The 19,993-nt window shown below is 30.1% G+C and overlaps 1 protein-coding gene across 1 annotated transcript; it reads right to left on the minus strand.

The window, feature by feature from the left end:
• Positions 1–6,891: 6,891 nt before the first annotated feature.
• LOC124832853 (vesicle-associated protein 4-2-like) lies at positions 6,892–11,377 on the minus strand. Its single transcript, XM_047307171.2, has 7 exons — positions 10,876–11,377; positions 9,251–9,321; positions 8,902–8,983; positions 8,693–8,805; positions 7,589–7,666; positions 7,244–7,363; positions 6,892–7,148 (listed from the first exon to the last, which is right to left on the minus strand). The coding sequence occupies exons 1-7, from the start codon at positions 11,144–11,146 to the stop codon at positions 7,086–7,088; spliced, it is 798 nt and encodes a 265-aa protein (XP_047163127.1). The 5' UTR covers positions 11,147–11,377; the 3' UTR covers positions 6,892–7,085.
• Between the last annotated feature and the right edge of the window lie 8,616 nt (positions 11,378–19,993).

Here is a 19,993-nt window from a genome sequence, read left to right on the forward strand (position 1 = left end):
ATTTCTATTACATATTTTTGAATTTATGCATTAATATATAAAAAGACAATGAAAAAATATTTAATTCAACGTAATTATTAGTGTTTCCTACTTGTAATACAAACAATTAACATTTGTCATCCAATGCATTACATAGTAACCCATATGAGTTTATTTGTTTATTACACTACAATATATCATCATAATAATTATAAATAATCGAGAAAGATCATTGGAATAAAATAATTATAAATATATGGACCAAAATGTCAAACCTTGAGGGTCAACCATGTAAGCTTTTTCGCCTTAGGGGTTTATTTCTTGAAGACATCATATGTCCTGCAATTAAATTATGAAAAATGGAATGATTTAGGATATATTTATATAACAAAGAAAGTTCATAACATTAACATAACATTAATGTTCTTAGCAATCTATTACTTTTTTGAGATGGTTTGGGAGAGACTTGTGTAAGGAGAAAAACCAGACAACAATGTTGTCAGTTAGAAAAACCACAAGTAGTTGTCACTTATGCCTGCATTGATACTAACTTATAATTGTTATACCCTAAAATCACAAATTATACTTAAGTTAACAAACTACACTTACGCAACAATATAAGGGACAAAATATATTTGTTTCAAGATAATAATAGAAACCTAGGAGCGTGAAAGACGAGCAACAATTAAGAAGGATGCAACAGTACATGCATTTTGGAGAGCTACACAATTCCACCACAATGCTACAGTACCTAGACGAAAATATTAACAACATATTAATCTCAAACATTATATTCATCTTTTCTCCTAACATCATACTCATCTCAAACAAGATATTCATCTATGCTCTTAAAGCATGAATAACGCAAAGTAAAAAATGAACAAAACAAGACACGAGCAAAACATCAATAATGCAAGCATAAAAATGCAAAAAAAAAAAAAACTACAAGAATCGCATTCATCGTGGTGGCAGAGCAGTGATGATGACATTCAAACAAGTATGGAATTGACACAGTGATGGCGACGTTAGTTCGTAAAGGAAGGAAGAAAAAAAATTTGTAGAAGTGGTAACCTTTGTTTCTTTTGTGAATTTAACCTTAGAAAGACATATGGCCTAGGTTATTCGAATAACCGAAGCAATATCTAATATATGGCATTGGTTAGTTGTAAAACTTAAGCTTAAAGGTTTGTAATAAAATAAAAAAAAATTATAATTTTCAATGACAATTTTGAAATTTTAATCAATCTTTTGGCCTTGGTTGTTCAAAAAACTAAAGTAGAAAGTGGATACGACATCAGTTGTTCAGAAAACTGAGCCATATGTCCTGTTCAAACAAAAATAAATAAAAAAATGACAATTTTAAAATTGAACCAACCTATTGGCCTCAATTGTTCTGAAAACCGAAGCAGAAAGTAGATATGACATCACTTATTGATATAATCGATGTCATATGTCCCGTTCAGAAAAAAAAAATAAAAAAGAGTTATAACTGACATTGACCGAGTTGTATCCGACCTTGGTTGAGTTGGATCTGGTCTTGGTCGAGCTATATCTAACCTTGGCCGAGCTCCATCAGTCTCATCCTTACCTAGATATATGAGAGTGACAATTTTAAATTTTTAATTACCTTGTAACCTTAGTTGTTCATAGAACCGAGGCAGAAAGGACAAATGGTTTCGGTTATGCAAAACTCGAAGCCATATGTCCTCTTTAGAATAAAACAATAACGACATTTTTTAAAAATTTTGAAAATTTTAATGTATTTTTAGGTTTCGATTCTCTATTAATCGATACCAAAAGGTGTATATGATTTTGGTTCTTTTGCAACCAAAGCCAAATGTCCTTTTCAGATAAATAAACAAATAATACGATTTTTTTTTAAATTTTTAACATACCGTTAGGCCTTAATTCACTATTAATGACGCCATAAGCAATATACGACTTCAATTCTTTTACAATCGAAATATGTAAGTATGTGAAATTTTAAAAAATGTCCCAACATAAAAATTGATGCATATCACTCAAGTTAAAGCTCTAAAATTGCACTAGTGAGTGACTCTATACAACCTAAAACATAAAAAGATGGATATTTCTCATAATAACTTAAAAAAAAACATACATAATGTTAAATGTTGAAAGTCTTGTGACTAAATATTTTAGATCAATTTAATATATTTAAATCTTATTTTATAAACCAGTTTTATAAAATTGAATTAGTCTTAAAATAAATTTTAAAAGCTATTAATATTTTATGAATAAAATCACCCATTGTTCAATATATGTGTAAATAAATATTATTTCCTAATGGTTGAACTAGAACTGCTCCCTGGAATGTAATGATTCCATCAAAATGATGATTAGCAATTTACCTCATGAAAAAATCAAAGAAAGTATTCAATTTTCAACATTATATATTATAGTTATGTAACAACTTTGGTGACTTATTTTTCAAGTGTGTAATGCATCTTTGACGGTAGCAATTACACTTAATTAATAAAAATATCTTACGTCCCGTGAGAATAATATCGTGACATGGATGTGAATGGGGAATGAGATGAAATCTCCCTTAAGATGCTTCTTTTCATTATCAAACTCTCTATTATTTATCGTATTAATAAAAATAAATGAGTTATAGAGTGAGGGATGGTAAGTGTTTCTAGTTATTATTGTGTGTGTGAATTAAGCTTAAGTCCATACCTAATGTGTTTCTCAAATAAATCATTAGAAAAGTAATTTCACTCTATCATGCCTTAAAATTCCTTGAAAAAAAAAAGGTTTTCTTTTAATTGTAACCAATGTTTAAATCTACATCATAACCTAATTTCATTAACAAAACTTCTTAAATACATGTAAAAAATAACAAAAAAATATTTCTTATTTTTAGAACTAATAAATTATCATTTAAAATACATTGTCAACATTGTTAATAAATACTAAGGTAAGTCATACATACACATTTCATATAATATAATTTTATTTCAACCCTAACCTAAAATTATTTTTAAAATTTTAAAATAATAAATAAATAAGAAATATAACTTTATTATATTAGATTTTTCAAATCTAGTTTCCATTTTTAAACCCAACTTCAAAATTTGCAATTGATTACTTTTAGTTTATTACCTTAAATTATTTGTACGTTAAGTAAGTTAATAAACAAAAAATATTAGGATGATATTTTGTTTAATTAAACATTTTAATGTGATAAAATACAGTTTTAAGATGATAAATATTATATTTATAATAAAAAATATATTTTTTAAATAAAAAAATTTTGTTTACTAAACTGGCAAAATATGACTGTACATATGCTAAACTTAAAAAAATCATGCAAAAATAAAAAATAAAAATATGAGTGTACGTAAGAAATTGGGTGAGCCCACTTTTAACTTTTTGACAGGCCTTCTAAGTGGATTTGATTCAAATGGAAGCCCATTAATGAAAGCCCAGAAATAAACTCAAAAGACATTTTCTGCCTGCGGCCTCTGTAAGTGTGGGAAAAGGCCAAATCATTCAAAAATTTATTCTAATTTGGAATATATTTTTTAATTTGAAAATATATTGTAACTTGCATAATTCCTAAATGTATTATAGATTGCATAATTTATAATATGTTTTTGAATTATATAATCTAAAATTGCATTTTTAGTTTTATTATTTAAAATGTATTTTCAAATTATGTATACAGATATCATCAGTTCAGAATCATGTAATTTGTAACATGTTTCTAAATTATGTAATCTGAAAATATACGTAACGGCCCGTAATATTTTCCACAACTTTTCTTATAATTAAGAAGTAAAATCACAGATTACTTTCAAAGTTTTAATTATTAATATTCTAAAAATAATTAAAAATATTAAGTAATATATTTTATTAAATTATTTTGTAATATATTAAGCAATAATTGTTTACTAATAAGATTATGTGATTTATAATTATGTATATACTCAAATATATTACTATAAATTATTTGAAGAGTTTTCTAATAGCTCGTTTAGAAGGTGTTGAGAATAAAAGTATACATTTTTATAATTGATTCAAGTTAACAAAATAAACATTGAGATTAAAATTCATAAAAAGTTATATGATTAATGATAATATATTTTTATAAAAGGTATAGTGAAAAAAAAAAATCACACGTTCGGTTAAAGATTAACTGTTTTTATTTTGATTATTTATTTATAAATGGGTTTCATTTTGTTTCATGCACAACTTGCTCAAAAAATTAATATATAAATCACTTTTAAGTTTGTTTATCTGATTCCCAATATTTGATAATTTGAAAGGAGAATGAATGAAAAAGATAATAAGTTTATGTCTTTTAGTAGTATTGACTTCTTTTCTACAAGTTACTAAAATACAGATAAAATAATTTCAATATCTAAACTAAATTGACATTTGATTATTTTTTAAATGTTTCGAATGACTATAAAATAATAGAACTTGTAATTATTGACATTGTCCATTTAAAAAAAAATAAAAACTTCTATATTTAACTTGATACGGTAAACTACAGTACAAGGATATATTATAAGAAGTTATTATACTACTGATAAAAAAATTTTACAGATTTTTTTTTTATCAATAAATTTAAATTATTGATAAAAATATTTATTTTTCGAAAAAATTTATCAATATAATTTATGGGTAGTTCATAATTTTTATTATCAACCAATATTTCAATTGAATTTTATCCGGTAAATGAGTTTTTGAAAATTCTTCCATAACTTAATTTTCTAGCATTCTTTATAAATCTATTTATAAAATGAGAGTCAAATTCTCATAAAATTTGACAAAATATGTTTATAAAGAACTAAACTACAAGATTTATTAAAAAAATTTATTAATAATTACAAATTCATCGATAATTATTAATAAGTATTTATTAATAATTATTTTTAATAAAATTTATAAACAAACACTTCAGATTTTAATAATTGGTAAATCATCATTAATTTTGATTTTTCGAATGATTTTTATTATTATTGAGAGATTCTGTTAGCAATAATTTTATTTTTTCTTGCTGAGAAGTTCAGACTACTTGCTTTAAATTTCATAAACTATATTGTAGCAGAATTCAAAACACAAATTTTGTCTAAGGCCTCATGAATCTTAAACATGGCCCAGGTAAAAGCATTCTAACCCAAAAGCTGAAAAATTCTTGATTTTAAGTATGTATACACTATCATCAAACTATATATACACAAATATACGCCTCCTTCTTGATTTTATAATTTTTAATAAATTTAACAATATAATGTATTAAAAAAAGTGTTAAGAGCATGTATAGTAAATACTCTTCACCTTGATATGATAAAATTAATCAAACAAAACTAAGTTCGGACAAGCATTTATCGACCATATTTCAAATTAAATCCACCAATATCGTTGTAAAAATTGTTTTGTCAGAGTGACTATGCAAGATGATTTATAGAGAAGTGATCAATTTTAAACTAACAGCCCTTTACAAATGCTAATTATTTTAAGAAAGGATGTATAAAGCTTATGTTTCTATGCATAAAAGTACAGAATGCATGAAAGTGAGACGGTTCATCTAAGATACTATACATAAATCCTCTGCAAATAAATTTAACATCTAGGAACTTCAGTGGGATAGACCCACCATTAATCTCTTTTAAGAATGATTGGAAAATCTCTCTAAACCTGCACATCATCCTCCACAACCTCCTAAAAGTTATGACTAGGCTCTCAACCCTACGTGTGCCTCCCTGCCATCTAATTGAGTTTTAGTGTTTCTCCAATAACCTTCCTCTTTCTTTCTCCAATAAGCCCTTTTGGCCTTCCTCTAAGCATTTTTGTTCTGCTTATTCAACTTGTTCTATGTGATTAATTATTGTAGGGTTAAACTATCATCATCTTGCAAACTAAGATCAAAACACTCTACCTATGTTTTGTCCTTCTAGGGTTTAGATTAGGGATTATAACCCACCCAGGCCAACATTGCGAAATCAATCTGGGACTCTTTGGGAAACAAATTCCCCTGACATTGATGATAGGAATATTACTTCCAATCTATGATGATGACATTACAAATCTCAAAGGCCATGAAGAAAAGGTCCAACTATCATCCTTTAAGTGCTTCCAAACATAACAAGTACATATGAAGATGACCAATACTTGATGGTATTTACATGAAAACTTCACAAGGAAAATAAATGCACAATAAGATATTTAATGATAAAAATGTAAAATCAAAATAAGTTATCATAAAATCATTCAGTAATTGTTGCTCATAGAATAAAACTTTTTTAGACTATACTTAGGATAGAAAAGTTCATAAACAATTTTCAAATTATAAAAATTAAAAGGACCAATTTTAAATTTGAGGAATAAAGTATGAACTAACTCTAAACTCAAGAAATTATAATCATATTCAAACCATTACAGCCCCTTTATCCATCGAAGCATTGTCTAATACTTATAAAGGTTCATGTACGAGGTCCACCAATGTCCCAAGATGTGTCAACCAGCAACATCCAGCCTAGAAGGGTACACAGGACTAATGTCTTTAACAGGCGAAGAGGCATACTCAAAGGGTCATTTTTATTTTCAAAAATGTAATTTTGAAAGAAAAACACGAAAAACTGCCAACTACAAGTATTAACTGCCAAAAAGTTCAACATGATTAAGAAAAGAAATTGCTCCCCCTTTGGCTAATACGAAGTAAATAAGATAGATATGATGAAACATTATTACCTACTTTATGGCTAATACGAAAATACTAAAATCAATATCTTACTATCTTCAGTTGTCGAGAATCTCAGCCACATCTACATCTGAATGAAATTGTAGCAAAACAGGCTAAGAGCAAATATGATCACATGAGAAATTGAACAGAACTATTTCACATCAATCCATCAAAATTATTCCCACGAAAAAAAGAGAGCCTAAAAACAAAATGACATTTATCTACATAGATAATGATCAGATCACACACACACACGCATAGTTTTCACCAAAGTACATTTGCGATTCACCTGAAAATTTTCTAAGAAAAAGCTGTAATTTTGATAATTGTTTCTCTTAATATAACATTTTCCTTGGCGGCAATATCATTTCCTATAGGTATTCAGACCAACGCCCTATACAGAATCTACAACCACTTCACCCTGCTGCTTTGCGAGGTATCTTTCTCTCCTCTCTTTCTGAAAACATAATCATAGGTTATTAACAGATGAAGCATTTACCAAAAGTAACATAACCGAAGGAAAACTTCTAATAGAAAGCTATGTAAACATACCCATTCGTCTATGACGAGCCCTTCCCCGATAATTTTTGGACCTGCATCTTCCACAGGTTTCTTACGTGCCTCAAGGGCAGCATCCGCATCAGCTAGTTGTCTGTTCAGTTTTTCCAAAGCCTTAACAAGAAAAAAATCGATCCTTGTTAGCATGCAATCAGTTTATTACATTCTATGCAGACATCCCATAAATACCAACGTCAATAGTTGATACTGTATGTCTCATCCAAGTAAAGCAACGGATATATTAAGAAACAAGTGAAGAAAAAGGGAAATGTATAACTAGTATTAACATTGGCTCAAAATACAAAAATGAACAGTGAGGAAAATAAATTCGGTGCTCACAGGACAAGGACGCTCTGGATCTAGAAAAACAACTCGCAGAATCTGCTCCACTGCTACTTGGTCCTTCTGCTCATCAAACTGATTCCAGGGAGAAAAAGTAAATCATTTTAGAAACAAATGAATAAGTTCAAACAGTGTAGAAGATATCTGACTCCAGATTCTCTACTAGATTTTTCCGTGTTGTTTTTTGCTGAACATTAACAATGCACTGATGTTGGTCTTTCAAAAATCTTTTTAATATATTTTAAAACACCAAAATCAGTGTCCATCAGTTTATTTTTTATTTTGAAGGCACAAGGGATCAGGACAGACAGTGAGAAAGGGATCAGGCAAAGGACAGGGAATCAGTGTATTTTGAAGGCACAACAGTGTTCACCCAGCAGAGATTTTAAGCCGCTAGAGTGACTGAAATGAAATGAGCAAATACAACAGAAGAACTTCAATTTTGATTGTGCAGAATTGTATGACATGTGAGAGAGAGAGAGACAAACATGGATCTACATGAATCTATTGAAAGGCTATAAAGTTTTAATGATTAAAAGGACAAAACTTATATGCATAGAGTAATTAACAAAAACAAGAGAATATACATCCTTTTCCAAGGTTGCTAAACTTGAGAATCTATATAAACTCATGGAATGCTCATACACTCAGACTTGAGAATCTACATGTATAAATTCATAAAAAAGTTCTTAAAGAGAAAACATTTCAAATTTCTTCAGATACTTAGTCCAAATAAAATATTGTCCCCATAGGAAAATTCCATTGATTTTAAAGTTAATTCTTACTTGACTCGAAAGATTATTTATGTGAGTTGATATGAGTTTACAGAATTTACCCGAGTGAACTCACAAAAGAGTTTGATAGTGAGTTAACTCATTTCATCTACCTAGGATCTAAAGCTTGCAAGAGTTTAAGAGTAAACTTGAGAGTTTGACAACCTTGTCCTTCTCCATTTTTATATAACTAAGCCAAAAGAACAAAGAATTTATTGCAGTAAAATAAATACATACAACAGTAGTAATGAAACTAAAATCAATAGCAACAACATTTTATCTTATGCATGGCAATAGTAAGTTTTCAGCCAAAACAAAATTAACTAACCAGTTCAGGGACGTAATCAATTGATCCTTTCACCTTCAAGCTCATGATTTTAAATTTGAGTCCAGTTTTCTCCGGCTTTTCATTATTTTCTGGTTGCTCTACAAACTTAAACACTAGATAGCAAAAACACAAATAGTGAGATAGGCCTTGTATTTATGATGATCTTTTGTTTTAAGAATGGATATAGACAGAAATAAAATATTATTTACCTGTGGCTATGATACTCTCACCAGGGGCAAGGATGGCTCCAGGAGGACGCATGAAACAGCTTTTGGGAGCAGTTGTTTGAAACTAAACATGCATATTTTAAATGGAAAACAAAGAATTTTTGTTAAAACAGATAGCCTAATTCTATTACTAATAGAATAATAGGGGGACTCAATAAGTTACTGACTTATTCTCCTGCAAAACTGTAACTTAGTAAAAGATTCTTGCAAATAGTTTAGTTCAAGACATCATGGAAGTTACCTCAAACAACAAGAATTCAGAAATTGCAAATGGAGAAAATAAAATTATAAAAACAGGAATAAATAATAGCTGGACATGTTTTCCTCATACCTTGAAAGCTACATGAGATTTACTGGTGTTTTTAATCCTGATGGCACTCCTAACTTGTTTGCCCGGCTCATCTGCAGAAGATAGTAAGAAACTAAGAAATGAGTTATGTAATATAAGAATAGGTAAGTCAACTAATCATATTGAATATTGGAATGAAACGATTATATAAAAAAATAGAATAAAAAGCCACCAAAGCAAAGAGAAGTCTGTGTGTCCATCTTTCTGCACCCACTAGGGCAGTCACATGAGAAGCCAAGAGAGCCAAAGAGAATTGCAAACTTATTTTCTCCTGTATCTCCATAATTTGACCAATTACATTCAAACTTTGTGATTCTCACACCATTGATACTTTCCACTACATGTAACTTGTGATTGGTATCAAAGCTTAGCAAATTTAACGTGGTTAAATTTGACATCTTCATGCAAAAAAGAAACATTTTCAAGAGAGGAAAATGTTTGGTAGCACAGTAGCAGCACTTAATAACTTCCATTGCAAGGAAATTAAGATTGTTGCTACAATTAAAAATGAAATGCTTAATACAGAGAAAATGCAAAACTCAGAGCAGCAAAAAACTAATAAATAATTAATCTTCAGAAAGCAATTCATCTCACATCTATTTTGTTTGCAAGACTTGTGAATTCAAGATGAACACTTCTCTAGTCTAGTCTATTGTTGTCCAACCAATTTGAAGGAAAACGACTTAACAATTATAAAGGACCAAAAATTGAAATTAGGAAAAAGGATCACTTTCCTTTCCATCATAAGTATCTTCAACACTGAAATCAACAAAACTAGCCCTGGAACTAATGTCAAACATTTTCTTGGACATTCTTTCACCTTTTGACTTTCCACCTAAGCAATAAACTATAGATATACAGTTTCCATCCCTAGAATACCACTAGCACTTAATCAAAGATGGTAAGCATACTCAAAAACCATCAACATTGAATAATTACCTTTGTTACTATCGTCCTGTTTGAAAGAACTTTTCCAAAAGTCTTTACGAGAGGGGAATAAATAAGTAAAATGGACTGAACTTCCATCTATGCCCCTAACCTAAAAACCAATTTATGTACATAATTCCTTTTATATAAGCTATCTCATTTTACTACTTTCAAGTCCCAAAATAAAAATACACAAGTTGATTTCTCAAGAAAGAAACTCGATTCATTTACATTCTTAATTTCATGACTTCCTTACGTGTCCACGTAAAAATTTATCCAAACAAGGCCTTCCCCAAATTTCATCTCCAGCCCGCTTTCAATTTCGGAAAGAAATGGACTGTGATTACTAACACTGTTACCTAACAAGCCAGAAATGAACGAGCAAGAAAGGAAAGTACATCATTAAAAACTACATGCAACACAGAATAAATAAACGTCATCTTTTGCGCGATGCCGAGAGTACGGGGACAATGATTTTCGCTCAAACCAAAGACTTCCATATATGGCAGAGTCCAATTAGAGCATTAAACCACCTTTACTAAATTGCAATTAAAAACAGTAAATAGAAATTAAAGCCAAATATCCAAATTAGATCACGATGAAAGCAATTATTGCATGCAAGCAGAAACCCATAAAAAAGCCACCATATAAAAAGATTCAAGGGGGAGACGAATTTATACAGGGGAAGTAAAGCTTGTTGGAGGGATCGAGCTTGAGACGACGTCGTGTTAGGAGAAGCGATCTGGCGACGGAGGAAACGGAATTGGAGGTATGGGAGGTGGAGCCCTCGAGGGGAAGATTGTTAGGATTGTGGTGGTGATGGTGGTGATGGAGGTGAAGGTTAGCAGAAGACGAAGTCGTAGAGGTGGCAGAGGTGGAATGGCGAAAGGGAAGCTTGAAGAAGTTCCAGACCTTGGGTTCGGAGTGAGGCTTGGGATCAGCTACGGCCATGCTCTCGTCCTCTCCGGTTCGGAAACGGTAATCGTGCCGATATGAACTGGAGAAAAAAAGAAGAGGGATTGACTTTGAGTTCAAAGATGACAGAGTTAAAGGTTGGAAACACCGTCGTTTACTCCGTCTTCTCTTCTTTTGTGGCTCTGTTTTCAAAATGTGAAAAGTGTTACAGACGCGGATGTAAGGAAAATTATGAATTGTGGTGGAGAAAAGCGTTTGACGTCCACGCGTTTTTGTTTCTTTTTTTTCTTCTTTAACCGTTTGTTTGTTTGGTTGGTTTGGACAGTGTAATAAGTGGAAGAGTGAAAAACGTGAAGCCAAGAGAGCAGAAAACATGGTGGGATCCTTTTTTAAGCAACGCGAGTAGTAGTTAGTGTCTCTTACACGTTATGGGTTGACTTCTTTCACCCTTTTTCATCTTATTAAGTTATTTTAATTCTTCTACCAAATAAGATTTCATTTTAAAAATTAAAATAAATATTTTATTCATTAATATATAAAGAAAAATGTTTCACACGTTTCTAGTTTCAACCTTCTCCCCCTTCTCTTTGACAAATCTATTTTGAAAAACATCTTTACAAAATTTAAGTTGTTTACTTTTGTATATTTTTTATTATTTTAATTGTCATTGTAGTCAAAATTCATTAAATTGATTCTTTCATAGTAAACGTTACGGTTTATGATGATAATATATCTAACGTATTCTTCTAATAGCACATAATTCTTGTATGCACATATGAAAAATAAGTAAACAAAAATTAAATCATTTAAAAAATTCATATATATATATATATATATATATATATATATATTATAAAAATAAATATTTTAACTAAGACGTAATATATATGTCATTTTTTTAATTTATTATTTATTTGTTATTATATTAGACATATATTAAGTTTTGATAAAAAAAATGACACATTTTCGATATATACACTAGGCAAGGAAAACAGTTTAGAAACCCTTACCAACAGCTCTGAAAGGGTCTAAAACACTAAAAACGACCTAAAGAACATCAAAAACTGATGTTCAAAACCCCAGATTAGAGATTCCCAATAACTTAGTTATTGTTGGACAACTTGTACCACTAGACACATACCACCACACTTACTACCAGATGATTACTATCAGAAGTTTATCACCAGACACTCACTACCAGACGCTTAGCACCAGACGCTTAGCACCAGACGCTTACTACCAGACGCTTACCACCAACCGCTAATCACCAACCGCTTATCACCAGTCGCTTACTACCAGGCGCTTATCATCAGACGCCTATCATCAAATGCTTATCATCAGACGCCTATCATCAAATGCTTATCATCAGACGCTTATCATAAGATGCTTACTATCAGACGCTTACCACTAGACGCTTATCACCAACCGCTTATCACCAGCCGCTTATCACCAGCCGCTTATCACCATATGCTTACTATGAGATGCTTATCACCAGACGCTTATCACCAAACACTTACTACCTAACGTTTACCACCAGACGCTTACTATCAGACTATTATCACCAGTCGATTACTACTAGACGCTTACTACTAGATGCTTATTACTAGACACTTACTACAAAACACTTACCACCAGGTTTTAGCAAAATAAAAGACCAACTAAGTCTTAAATGGTCCAAAGACAGTTCCCGAAACTGTAGAATTTCCCAAAAACCATGACTTTAGAACTTAACCGGTCAAAACCCCTATTTTATGCCTAAAACTCACATTTCTTCTAATTTATTTCAAATCAAAGTTCTGTAACACTTCATCCACTTGCGTTGCCAAATCTACATTCATTAATTCATCGATAAACAACTTTCACATCAGTAAACCAACTACGCACCAGCATCCATAAGTTTCAATTCAACATACCACTTTTTCAAGTAACTAAACATACCAATTCAATTAAATTTCACAAATCAATAATCACATTATCATACAAACATCAAATATAACATGTTTACTAAATACAAATCAAATAAATTAGTTTCCCTTACCTAATGGAAGTTCAACTGCTGTAGGCCAAAAGTTGCTCTCACAATTCTAAGGATACTACTTGCATCTACATACAACAGAAACATGATTAGGGTATACAATTGCAACTAATGATCAATAGAGAACATAAAATAAAGCTTAAAGGAGGCATGTAACTGAAAAATAACCACATGTAGAGAAGAAATGTGGAACCCTAGAAAAGAGCATAAATTTACTTATTCTTTTTGACAAATTTATCGGTTGGATATGAAGATCTTGTCACCCTGTACATTTAAGAACTTTCTGATTATCAAACATATGACCTAATAAGAAGAATTGTTTGAAAAAAAGCCAAACAAATGTTTTAGGATTGAGTATAGAGAAATGGAATATGTCTTAATAAATGAAACTTATCTATAAAATTTTTATTTACACCTTACTTTTTATTTAAAAATAAAAAAGAATAGAATCTCGTTATTTAAATACACTGTGGCATATTGAAACTCTATTTTCTTACATTTTATTATTTTATTATTTCAATTACTACTTTTAAAATTTAAATAATTATTCATAATAATAAATTATTTTTAATTTTTTAATTTTATTATTTTTTCTAAATTTAAATGATTATTCATTATAAAATAATTATTTACACTTTTTTTTATGATTTTAGTAACTACAATTTCAAGTTGACATAATTATTCATAATAAAAAAGTTATTTACATAATATTACTTATAATATTTTTTATTTTAATAACTAAAATTTATTTTATCGTATATCAATAATTATATCTTTGATTTTTTAAATGTTATCCTTTTAATTATTTATAAAATTTAAAACATTATCTATAATAATACATAAGTTATGAATACATATAATTTAATAAATATAAATTTACTTCATATATTAACTTAATAACATTATAATATCATTATCTATTAATATAATATTATAAATATGTATAAATGCATGAACACAAAAAAATATGATATAGTTTGTGTTTTGGTCTATATATAAAAAGAAATATTTTTTGGTGTTCACATTTATTTTATAATTTTACCTTTAATAAATTTTAAAATTAAAATAATTATTTTATTAATTTTTTCCTTTAAATAACTGTTTTTCTTTTAAATTTAACAGTTTTTTTTGGATTTTAGTATTTTTTTAAAATATTTTTAATTATAAAACTATATACAAAATGTATAAAAATTATTTATAACAAAATTATAGAAATTATTTATATTTAATTTTAGAAGTTTAATAATAATCATAATAATAATATTATTATTAATTTCATTAATTTTTATTATTATAAGAAAACAATACACATGCATTATGCATACTAATCTTTATAAAAAATTGGTTACATATTTAATTATTTAATATTTTAAAATTAAAAAAGTCATAAGAAACTAATACGGTTTTTAATTTATATAATTTATTATTGATAATTATTTTGATACTTTCAATAATTTTGATTTATCTAAACTTGAATGTAAATGATATTTCTACTTTTAGTCTTCTGGAATATTTTTAAAAACAAAATTATTGTATATCTTCAAATTGTAAAACAAACAAGACATCATATATCATATATGATCATTGATTATAGGAATATTACGTCAATTTGTCTTAATTCTAACAATGTTTAACTATTTATTTATTTTTGTGAAATATTAATAGTAATATTTAGTTATAAACTTTGACATTGTCATTTAAAAAAAATATGTTAACAGCTTTTTAGCAATTATATTACATAATTTATTATATAGAATCAAATTATAGTTAATGTTGAAAAAGTAAATGCCAAATATATTACAAACAGTACTTCATGGAAAGTTTACAGAAAGAATTAAATTAATAAGGGATTTGAGTAAATTTTATTTCATTTATAAAAATTAAGCACTAGGACAATGGTTCAACTTGATAAGTTAATTAGATTCTTTAAAAAATAAGGAAGTAAAAAAATATATGCAAAAATTTATCATTTACACCTACCAACATGAAACTTAATCGTGTGTGTTATAACAGACTTTTATAAAAAAATTTCAGCTGACAAAAAAAGTTCTCTTAGTGGGAAAGGAAATAAAAGAGTACACAAAAAGTGAAAAGAACAAAAAAGTGGCAATTCTTTTTGTAAGCAAAAACAAACTTAAGAAAATACTAAGATACAACAAATTGAGAGTGTACATGTACAATAATTGCTGAATTTACAAGTAATGAGATAGTTAAAAATATTGCTTAAGGATAATAATAATAATAATAATAATAATAATAATAATAATAATAAAATAAATAAAAGATGATAACAATAATATTAATAACAATCCATGTTAAAAAATTATTAGGAACAAAGTTGTATAATTAAAGATCAAAATTCTAAACATTCCGGAAAGTCTGAAAAATAGAAGCATTTATAAATAAAATAATTTTAAAATTTAAAATACTTTTTTATGAATAAATTTTTTTTCTAAGGGAACAGATTTATTAAAGAAGTAGCCCAAACCTTTACATGTACAAATTCATTGCATTGAAGCTATCTTAAAGAGACAAGCTAGGTATTAATATAAAAATTGAGAGACATTCTCTCTCTTAATACGAGACTTTGAAAACGTAAGAAATATACAATAATCTCTTTGTCGTATAAAATATTAATCGAGCGATTAAGAATATTTAATTAAAGATATTGATAAAGCAGGTTATAAACAACTAATCGGATTTTTAGGTAATTTGTTTATATCTTATTCTGTTTATATTTTATTGGGCTTATATCAGCTCAGGATCCATGAAGTAAATTATAAATACAAAGCCAGAGTCGAAAGACAGGTACGTTCACTTACGCATTATTTACCTAGGTTTTTCACTTAAGCATTATATATTCTCCCTTTACTCTCCATATATACAAACGGTGTCAATCAGGCACTGATTATCTCATTAAGAGTAAACACTCTTCAACCACACGCCTAACTTGAGCGTCAGACTGTCTTTTTGCAGGTACATCCTCCCTTGTCAAGAAGGAGACCGATCGGTTTGTGCCAACACCGATCGACCAATAGCAGGAGTTTGGAAGCGAGCGAGTGGCCCAGACACGTCAACAGTTAGTCTCTCGGTCCCAGAAATATTTGCAGAAACAATCTCCTATGCTACTTAAAAAGATTTAAGAATAAATGTTTGAAAAATTGAAATAAAATTTTACTGGCTGAAACGAGTTAAAATTCACGTTTGTTTGATTATGATATGTTTTAGGTATGGAATCGAGTTCAACAGTAAATTGTAATACAAGTTGCTTGCTATTTAAATGTTTATTCTCTTATTATCATTTGTTCCTATAGTTATATTTAAAGGTTACCAATGAAATGAAATGTACTACATATTTTAGTAAAAAATTGATAGTTTAAGTTACTAACGAGTATTAAATGTCATCACCTAAATTTTTATTTATTTTTTTTAAATTCATCAATAGAGGTTATTAAATAAGCCCATAGTCATTATAACTGAGGCCCAAAGGTCTCTGGCCCATAAGTGCAAAATATCACTTTATCCAGAGACTTCTCTTGCATGAGATGGCAGGTGAGACCGAGTGTTGTGAGACGTCCGAGAGAGAGAAAGGCGAACACACTCCATGGCGATTCACCAACAGAGCTTGCAGCGGTGATTATCGGACGGAGATGTGAAGCAAAGATTAAAGAGGGAAGAAGATAAAGGCTTGCAACAGAGGTAAGTAAAAGGAACGTTTCTTTTATTGTGTGAAAGTATGAATTTTCTGATATTATGTTTGTTTCTTCTTACAAAGACAAGAGCTGGAACCCTAATTATATAGGGCTCCGGTGAAGTGTAGAGAAAGGAGGATTAGTTAGAATCCCTAACAGAAAATTAAATTCCTAAAACTAAAAACCCTAAAACATTAAATGTTGCTCTTAGGAGCATTGATTACAAAACAGAAACATTAATAGCATCCCCTCAAGCTGGATGGTGAATATTTATTAATCCAAGCTTGGGGATGATAGATTTGAATCGAGTACGGTGAGAAAATTTGGTGAAGACATCGACGAGCTCCTCCTCCCATTGAATGGGAAGAAGACGCAGAAACTTGGCTTGAATTTTCTCGCGTACCACGTGGCAATCCAACTCTTTATGCTTGGTCCGCTCATGAAAGCTTTGGTTGTGAGCAATATGCCTAGCAGATTTGTTGTCACAGTAAAGTACTACAGTAGCAGTGGGTTGAACTTGGTGATCTTGGAGAATCTAGTGAAGCCACTACATCTCACAAACAGTGGCAGCTAGGGCACGATACTCTGTTTCAGTAGAGGACCTTCAGACAGTGCTTTGTTTCTTTGATTTCCATGAAACAAGAGAGGTCCCTAGGAAAACACAGTAACCAGTAGTTGATCTTCTTGTGTTAAGGCAAGTGGCCCAATCCGAGTCACTGAATCCTTTTATCTGTATGTCAAAATCTGCAGCAAAGAAGAGACCTTCAGAAGGGCTATACTTGACATATCTAAGGACATGCTGCAAGGCCTGATAATGATAGTTAATGGGTTCTTGCATAAACTGGTTTAAAATATTAACAGTAAAACATAAATCGGGCCTAGTATTAGTGAGATAGAAAAGCTTCCCTATCAATCTACAATAAACACTAGGGTCATCCATATAATTCTCTGTTTTGTATAAGGAGTTATTGCTGTTTAGAAAAGGTGTAGAGCATGGTTTGCTTCCTAGCATTCCTGTTTCTTCAAGGATATCACGAGCATACTTTCTTTGACAAAGATGTATCCCTTTCTTAGATCTAGCAACCTCAAATCCTAGAAAATATTTGAGTTCCCCAAGATCCTTTATCTGGAATTGGCGATGTAGAAAGGCCTTTAAGTGAGTGATCTCACTCATGGAATTTCCTGTTAAAACAATGTCATCTACATACAAAAGCAAAGTTGTAAAATTTGTGGGAGTTTTCTTTACAAATAGGGAGTGATCAGATTTAGACTGAATATAATTAGCAGAAATAAGAAAGCTGGACATTTTTTCAAACCATTGTCTGCTGGCCTATTTCATACCATATAGAGATTTAGTGAGTTTACACATATGTCCCTTTGTATCACTGTTTAAACCAGGTAGAGGATCCATGTAAACATCCTCATTTAGGTCCCCATGCAAGAAAGCATTGTCTACATCAAGTTGATGTAGAAACCAATTCCTTGAGGCAGCAAGAGCAAGTAATAGTCTTACAGATGTGAGCTTTGCAACAGGAGAAAAGGTGTCTAAAAAATCTATTCCCTCTTATTGAGTGTAGCATTTGGCCATCAATCGGGCTATATACCTTTCCACAGTACCATCAGCTTTGTGTTTTATTTTGTAAACCCATCTACACCCAATGGGTTTCTTTCCAGGGGAGTTGAGTAAAAAACCATGTACCATTGTCTTGTAGGGCCTTGATCTCCTTCTGCATAGCATCAACCCATTCAAGACTATTTATGGCCTCATCATAGGAGTTGGGTTCTTTGCTACCAGTTATGGCAAGAGTGTAACTTAAATGTTTATCAGACAGAGATTCATAAGATAAAGTATTAGTGATAGGGTAAGGAGTTCTCACACCATTCTTGACACACAAAGATGTAGATGATGACTGATCTGTTTTATGTATGTAATCTTTTAAATACTCAGGAGTTTTCTTCACTCTGTTGACCTCCTCTGATTATTTCTTTGTTCCTCTTCCACAAGATTAGTGATGTCAGCACTGGTATCAGTGCTGTCAGCAAGATTTTGATTATCTCTTCCATCCTCGGCTAAAACCTCATCATAGCTGCAAGGTGGATTATTAAGAAAAAATGTGTTGTCTTCACTGTTATTGCATTTATTTTTATTTCCTTGTTCATTCTTAATGGGAAATATATCTTCATAAAAGATGACATTTCTACTAATGAAAATTTCCCTAGTGTTGATGTCAAGAACAATGTATCCTTTTACTCCACTCTTGTACCCTAGAAATATTTCCTTTCTAACTCTAGAGTCTAGTTTATTTTTGTTACTTTCCAAAGTGGAAGCAAAACATAAGCACCCAAAAACTTTTAGGTCAAGATAGGTGGGTGGATTATTATGCATTACATCATAAGAGGTTGTATTCTTAATAACAGGGGAAGGCAGCCTATTAATCAAGTATGTAGCATGAGATAGGGCATAAGACCAATAAGCATAGGGAACATTAGATTGGAAAACCAAGCTATAGGTAACATTCAATATGTGTTGATGTTTACGCTCCACAAGAGAATTTTGTTGTGGAGTTTCAACACAGCTATTTTGATGTTCAATTCCATAAGAATTGTATATGCAGGAACAATTAAATTCAGGACCATTGTCAGTCCTAATAGTTTTAACAGTTTTATTAAACTGGGTTTTGATTTTCATAATAAAAGATTGCAGAAGTTCTCTGGTTTGGCTTTTATTATGCATAAGAAAGGCCCAAGTATGCCTACTACAATCGTTAACAATAGTAAGAAAGTATCTATGCCCATGCACAGATGGGATGGAGATAGGACCCCATATGTCACAATGTATAATATCAAAACAATTAGTAGACAAAGAATTATTTTTAGGAAAAAGACAATTTGTGTTGCTTTGCATAATGGCAGATATCACAAGCACTATTAGAAACAATTTGTATATAAGGAAAAATTTTGCACATTCTTTCAACAGTTTTATGTCCATGGTGGCCTAGCCTATAATGCCACAAATTTATATTTTCATTCTCATAAGAGAAACAAAACTAGGTGTCAGATCCCTTCCAACAGACTGCAAGTAGTAGAGCCCTTTATATACATTAGCACATCCAATCATCTCAATGTAGAATTGTCCTGGATTTTACACATCTTAGA

The sequence above is a fragment of the Vigna umbellata genome, chromosome 1 (genome assembly GCF_029865625.1).
Source record: "Vigna umbellata cultivar VRB3 chromosome 1, Vumbellata_1.0, whole genome shotgun sequence".
Classification (NCBI taxonomy): Eukaryota; Viridiplantae; Streptophyta; class Magnoliopsida; order Fabales; family Fabaceae; genus Vigna; species Vigna umbellata.